General features: G+C 55.9%; 1 protein-coding gene across 4 annotated transcripts in view; it reads left to right on the plus strand.

Annotated features, from left to right (window-relative positions):
- Positions 1-7283, plus strand: part of LLGL2 (lethal giant larvae homolog 2 (Drosophila)) — a 52789-nt gene that overhangs the window by 33871 nt on the left and 11635 nt on the right. For all 4 annotated transcript variants that reach the window (XM_011979452.1, XM_011979592.1, XM_011979393.1 and 1 more), the window contains 6 exons: positions 1098-1179; positions 1459-1574; positions 2001-2159; positions 6051-6213; positions 6368-6500; positions 6791-6845. In XM_011979452.1, coding sequence (XP_011834842.1) covers positions 1098-1179; positions 1459-1574; positions 2001-2159; positions 6051-6213; positions 6368-6500; positions 6791-6845 — 708 coding nt within the window. The remainder of the gene's footprint in view (positions 1-1097; positions 1180-1458; positions 1575-2000; positions 2160-6050; positions 6214-6367; positions 6501-6790; positions 6846-7283) is intronic.

Genomic DNA, 7283 nt, shown 5'->3' on the forward strand with positions numbered 1-7283 from the left:
TTTTTTTTTTCTTTTTTTTTTTTTGTGGAGACAGGGTCTTGTGATCTTGCCCAGCCTGGTCTTGAACTCCTGGGCTCAAACAACTCTCTCGCCTTGGCCTCTCAAAACGCTAGGGTTACAGGCATGAGTCACCGCACTCCCAGCCTGCAGTTTTGATTTTTAACCTATCATGATAAGAATCAGAAGTGGACTGGCCCCAGGTCCCTATCCACAAGCAGAGGTGGGGTGGCCTTGGGCCAGGAGAGCTGGGCTCAGGCAGCCATCTTCCAAATTCCACCCCCACCCCCACCCCCACAGGCGGCAGAGAGTGGAGAGGGCTCTGCCTGGCAGGGACAGTCCTTCCCCGGCCTGAGGCTGGACGTTGTCCAGTTGGGTCATCTTTTATCCAAAGCACTGGTTCTGGCCGACTAGGGGCTCCCGGTGTTTTCAGAGATGAAAAACCGGATCAGGTTGGGCACCCCGCCAGTCTGATCTGTGCTCCCAGGGCAGGACCCAAGGGAGTTGAGAGATGAGGGACCACCTCTGACAGCTTGACTGCCACCTCCAGCGGAGCCTGACCTCCCTCTTCCCCTCTGCCCAATGTGGGGGAGGGGTATGGAGTGCTCGAGTTCCAGGCTGGGCTGGTGTACACAGAGGGCCAGGGCCTTGCTGCCGGCTCAGCCTTCCCTCACTGGTTAATCATTGCCAGGCCACAGCCAGACTTTGGTTACCAATCCCTGGTGCCGAGGCTGTTGGGGATAGGCCGTGTGTTTTTTCACAGGTGCTACCAAGCGACAGCCAACACGTCTGTTGCAGCTCAGAATCAGGGTGGCAGCCTGACGGTTGCCAGGGTAGGGCTTCACCTTTCTATGGAGTTGCTCCCACTGGCCTGACTGGGAAAAATCTCCCAGGGGTCGGGTCACTGGCCTGGTGCCCCAGGGCCAGGGCTGTTGTGTCTCCTTCCCGTCCCAGGCTCCATGCATGAGTCCTGCTGCCTGCGGGGAGGGCAGCCCCTCTCTGTGTTTGCACTCATTGCACGTGGGCCCCAAGGGCCTGGCACTCAAGATGGGCAGGGGATGGTGTCTGGCCTTCCAGAGCTTTCCTGAGCCTGCTCGTAGCTATGGAGCCCCTGGCGTGGAGTTCATGGGGCTGCACCGGGAGAACAACGCAGTGACGCAGATCCACCTCCTGCCCGGCCAGGTGAGGGACCTGGGGTGGGACAGGAAGCCACCTCCACACCCTCCTTGCCCTCACTGCTTCCAGCAGGGCTGGTGTGGAGAGACTGGCATTCAGTGGCCCTGGGTTTGCTGCTGCTGGAAAGGCCTGGGACCCCCTCCCTTTCCACAGCTGGGGCTCATGGGCCACGCTGGGAGTGGCCAGGGGGTCTTTGAAACAACCAGCCCAGGCTGGGCGGCCCCAGTGTGTAAAGGCCTTGCTGGGTAGCAAGACCACATGCTCCCATCCGTGTGCCCTCGCCAGTGCCAGCTGGTCACCCTGCTGGATGACAACAGCCTGCACCTTTGGAGCCTGAAGGTCAAGGGCGGAGCATCGGAGCTGCAGGAGGATGAGAGCTTCACACTGCGTGGCCCCCCAGGGTAAGGGCTCAGTCCCCAACCCCTTCCACTCCCAGCCCAGCCTGACCCTTGCCCTTAGCTCTGGAGTGGACTCACCCTTCGTGGGGCCTGTTGCGCCCCTGGCAGTGCCTGGCATGCGTTTGACCCGATGCATCCCCATACTCAGGTGCTCCGAGTGGAGTGGGTGGGGCCGCAGCCCACCTCCTCCATCCGCCCACACCCCGTGTTATGCTGGAGGGCCCCTGGCGTCTTTCCTACCTCCTAGCCCAGCCTCTCTGCCATCTGTCTCCTGTCTTGGCAGAAAGTGACCAGTGTTTGTCCTGGGCTGAAAGGTTATGAACCCCATGAATTTTTATGGGCTTGTTTTCCCAGGAGTCAGGGGACCCTGTCCATGGGGTCTCCCCTGCTGGGCAGCGGTCAGCTCACAGGCAGCTGTTCTTGTCACAGGGCTGCCCCCAGTGCCACACAGATCACCGTGGTCCTGCCCCATTCCTCGTGCGAACTGCTGTACCTGGGCACCGAGAGCGGCAACGTGTTTGTGGTGCAGCTGCCAGCTTTTCGCGCGCTGGAGGACCGGACCATCAGCTCGGACGCGGTGCTGCAGCGGTGAGCCCAGAGCCCGGCTGCTGTTAACCCCATCCCCTCAAGTTAGGCATGGCTTCTCCCCTTGGTCCCAGGACTCTCTCAGGAGCTGTCATTTCTATGCTGGGAATTCCATGGGGCTAGCAGGGGAGGCTCCTGGCTTCCTACCTGTCCCCTACTGAGAACCTGTTGGCCTATCATAGGTTAGCATCATAGCACTAAAAAGGGGACTTTGGGGGATCTAAAGGCCCCAAATGACTGTGTAATGTCACCGACTTTCAGTCCAGTGTCATTTGCACTTGCCATGGGTTTTAAAACCCCAGGGGCTCCATAGCGGGGAAGTCGGGCCCAGACCTCCCTGCATTACTAGAGCAGCTCCTGGTGCCACCCTGTGCTGTGGGCACTTTGCTGAGGTTCCATTTGCTCGCAGGCTCCGTGGCTAAAAAGCGTTGACCGCCACAGGTATGTGGGTCTGTTGAGATCATTTCAGAAGCTTTGCTCCGCTTGTCGATGGAACTATGATAGAGAGGGAGTCGGATCAGGTCCGGTTGTGGAGAATGAGATGGGACCCAAAAAAAGAGGGGATAGCGTCTGACAGGATCGTGTGGGGGCGAGGTCGCTTGTGGTGGAATGATCTGTGGTTCCAAGGGACAGGAGGAGGCCAGGGTGCTGGCCCCTGGCCCTGCAAGGCTTTGGACTGGGCCCAGGACACACTCCTGCAGCTGGCCAGCCCATGTCTCCAACCCTGGGTGGTAATGAAGCAGGGACCATCTGCCCAGGGCAGGGCATTGCTGGGCTGGGAGGATCCCACTTGGGGCTATATCCCTCTGAGTGCAGACCTCTGCCTTTCCGGTTCAGCAGGGTAGGGCTGTGTGCCCAAGGTCAGAGCAGAACACTTTGCAGGATGACAAGTACCACAATGGGACACAGCCTGTGGGCAGGGCGGCATGGGATGTGCACCCCAGTAGGTGGCCACACCAGTGCCTAGCCTCACCCTGTAGTTAGCTGGTGAGAGTCTAGTTGGCAGGGGGGCCTATGTGCCCTGAGAGCCCCTCCTGCCAGTTTATTTTATTTTGTATTATGTTTTATTTTATTTTTGAGATGGAGTTTCACTCTTGTTGCCCAGGCTGGAGTGCAGTGGCACGATCTTAGCACACTGCAGCCTCTGCTTCCTGGGTTCAAGCGATTCTCCTGCCTCAGCCTCCCAAGTAGCTGGGATTACAGGCATGCGCCACCACGCCTGGCTAATTTTGTATTTTTAGTAGAGACGGGGTTTCACCATGTTGGTCAGACTAGTCTCAAACTCCTGACCTCAGGTGATCTGCCTGCCTCTGCCTCCCAGAGTGCTGGGATTACAGGCATGAGCCACTGCGCCTGGCCCAGTTCGTTTATTTATTTAAAAAAAAAAAAAACAAACACATTTTTTTTGACAGAGAGTCTTACTCCGTCCCAGGCCAGAGTACAGTGGCACGATCTCAGCTCATCGCAACCTCTGCTTCCCGGATTCAAATGATTCTCCTGCCTCAGCCTCCCGAGTAGCTGGGATTACAGGCACACGCCATCACGCCCGGCTTGTTTTTGTATTTTTAGTAGAGACGGGATTTCACCATGTTGGCCAGGCTGCTCTCGAACTCCTGACCTCAGGTGATCCACCCACTTCCGCGTCCCAAAGTGTTGGGGTTACAGGTGTGAGCCACCGCGCCCAGCCCCTTTTGGCAGTTTACATTCTCATCCACTTGATTACACTTATCTAAGTTTTTTGGTTTTTTTTTTTTTTTTTTGAGACAGAATCTCGCTCTGTGGCCCAGGCTGGAGTGCAGCGGCCGGATCTCAGCTCACTGCAAGCTCCACCTCCCGGGTTTACACCATTCTCCTGCCTCAGCCTCCCGAGTAGCTAGGACTACAGGCGCCCGCCACCACGCCCGGCTAGTTTTTTGCATTTTTTAGTAGAGACGGGGTTTCACCGTGTTAGCCAGGATGGTCTCAATCTCCTGACCTCGTGATCCGCCCGTCTCGGCCTCCCAAAGTGCTGGGATTACAGGCTTGAGCCACCGCGCCCGGCCATCTAAGTTTTTAAAACGTCTAGCCCTTTAGTCTTGCAGCTCTGTCTCTGAGAAGTCTCTGTGTAAAGATCCAGGATAACAATGATCATTGTGGGGCTGTTTTTAATGGCAAAAAGTTGGAAGCCCTCTAATTGTCTAACAATTTTCATCTGTATAAGGGCATTATTTGCATTTATTAACAATATCTAGATGGGCACAGTTGCTCACACTTGTAATCTCGGCCCTTTTGGAGACTGAGATGGGAGGGTTGCTTGAGGCCAGGAGTTTGAGACCAGCCTGGGCAACATAGCAAGACCCTGTCTCTCCCCACAAAAAAATAAAAATTAATTGGGCAAGGTGGCACGCACCTGTGGTCTTAGCTACTTGGGAGGTGAGAGGATCACTTGAGCCCAGGAGTTGGAGGCTGTAGTGAGCCATGATCAGGTCGCTACCCTCCAGCCTGAATGACAGAATGAGATCCTGTCTCTAAAAATTTTAAAAATTAGGCCGGGTGCAGTGGCTCACGCCTGTAATCCCAGCACTTTGGGAGGTGGAGATGGGTGGATTGCCTGAGGTCAGGAGTTCGAGACCAGCCTGGCCAACATCACGAAATCCCGTCTCTACTAAAAATATAAAAAATTAGCCTGGCATGGTCGTGGGTGCCTGTAATCTCAGATACTTGGGAGGCTGAACCAGGAGAATCACTTGAACCCGGGAGGTGGAGGTTGCAGTGAGCTGAGGTCACACCACTGCACTCCAGCCTGGGCAACAGAGCGAGACTCCATCTCAAAAAAAAAAAAAAATTAAATATTAAAGTCCCCTTCAACTCTCACTCTCGATTCAGATTCTAATGTCAGTGAGGTCAGTGCTAGCAGTAGATGTGCCAGGTACAGATAATGTGGAGAGCTTGGGTTTAGTGTGGCTTGGGTCCAGGCTGGGTCCGCTTCCCACATCCTCGCTGTTGGCTGTTGGTCCTGTGCCTGCTGCCTTGTGGTTTTTTTGTTGGCTGCAACACCTCCAGCCCTCAGGTCAGCATTCCAGGCCTGGAGACGGGGGAGGGGTCAAGGCTCCAGGGCCCGGCCAACTCATAGAGTTTTGTTTTATGGGGCTAAAAAACTTCTTTATTATTAAACACTCCCTTTTGCAAAAATGCACTGAATATGAATGTACAGTTTAACAGATTCTTGTAGAGCATCCTTACAGCCATCCCCCCAGACATAGAAATAGAACTTTGATGCCCTCCGGGGGCCTCACGCACCCTTCCTAGTCAAGGCTCTCTCTTGCCCCCACGTTGACTTTTCCAGAAGTCACTGCCTTGCCTTGCCTTATAGTTGTACCGCCTGTATTTACATCACTGGAGGTTGTCTCCATGTCCCTGTCTTGTTCTACATGCTGCCCCCTATCCCCTTGGTGACATGTCCTAGCCATCTTTCCTTTTTTTTTTTGAAATGAAGTCTCACTCTGTCACCCAGGCTGGAGTGCAATGGCGTGATCTCGGCTCACTGTGATCTCTGCCTCCTGGGTTCAAGCAATTCTCCTGCCTCCACCTCCGGCGTAGCTGGGATTACAGGCATGTGCCACCACGCCCGGCTAATTTTTTGTATTTTTAGTAGAGACAGGGTTTTGCCATGTTGGCCAGGCTGGTCTTGAACTCCTGACCTCAAGTGACGTGCCCACCTTGGGCTCCCAAAGTGCTGGGATTACAGGCATAAGCCACCACACTCAGCCATCCACCGCGCCCAGCCCCAGCCATATTTCCATGCTGGCACATGGAGCAGCCACCTCTGCATAGGGAGCCCTGTGGCTGTGCCATGCTGGGGGCCATTCTCCCTGGCGGATGGCATCGGAGGCTTACGGCACTCCCCTTGTCTAGGTTGCCAGAGGAGGCCCGCCACCGGCGGGTGTTCGAGATGGTGGAGGCGCTGCAGGAGCACCCTCGAGACCCCAACCAGATCCTGATAGGCTACAGCCGAGGTCTTGTTGTCATCTGGGACCTGCAGGGCAGCCGTGTGCTCTACCACTTCCTCAGCAGCCAGGTAGGCAGTGCCCAGGACATGGCGGGCGCCATGTTGCTCTCCCAGGGCCCCATGTGGCACATACACGCTCTGTGCAGAGGCATGGGGTGCAGACGATGGGAATGCTGCCTCGGTCCAGCGTGCTGCCCTCTGTCTCTCTCCTCCTCTTCCATAGCAACTGGAGAACATCTGGTGGCAGCGGGACGGCCGCCTACTCGTCAGCTGTCACTCCGATGGCAGCTACTGCCAGTGGCCCGTGTCCAGCGACGCCCAGCAACCAGAGCCCCTCCGCAGCCTCGTGCCTTACGGTCAGTGTTTCACCCGCCGGGCAGGGCCCATCCCCGGTGCCTCCTAGATTCAGGTGCAGGATGCTCAACTCTGAAGCAAACTCCAGGGCAAGAGAGGGTAAAGGCTTTGTCCAAAGCCACACAGCAGGGTTCCCCTCACCCAGTTTTTTGGGGGAACTTCTCGGAGCAAGAGTCCCAAGCACAGGTCTACCATGTGGATGTGGGCATGAGCTTGAGGCATCTGTGCCTGTGGGGACTGACACTTGTCTGAGAGTTGGAGGATCCGTTCAAGCCGATTCCTTTCCTTTCAGGTCCCTTTCCTTGCAAAGCGATTACCAAAATCCTCTGGCTGACCACTAGGCAGGGGTAGGTATCCGTGCTAGTCTTCTTTCCTTTCCAGAGCCTTCCTAGAGGGCTGGAAAGGTCACTTAGGCCTCTGCCTGGGAAGATGGTGCCAGTGAACACTCTCAGGTCCCATGTTGGGGTCTTGGACAACAGGGAGAGGAGAGAGGGTAGATGCTATTCACGTCTTTCAACGGCCCAATTCCTGCCAAGTTCATTCCTGCTCCTTCCTTCCACCCTCCCAGAGAGACGGTGCTGAGCGGCAGGTCTCAAACTTCTTTAGTGGCAGCCCTGTTTCTTCTGACAAAATCACTCTGGATGATGTTCAAACAGAAATGGGGGGAGGGCCGGGCGCGGTGGCTCAAGCCTGTAATCCCAACACTTTGGGAGGCCGAGATGGGCGGATCACGAGGTCAGGAGATCGAGACCATCCTGGCTAACACGGTGAAACCCCGTCTCTAC

The sequence above is a fragment of the Mandrillus leucophaeus genome, unplaced genomic scaffold (genome assembly GCF_000951045.1).
Source record: "Mandrillus leucophaeus isolate KB7577 unplaced genomic scaffold, Mleu.le_1.0 Scaffold1, whole genome shotgun sequence".
NCBI lineage: Eukaryota > Metazoa > Chordata > Mammalia > Primates > Cercopithecidae > Mandrillus > Mandrillus leucophaeus.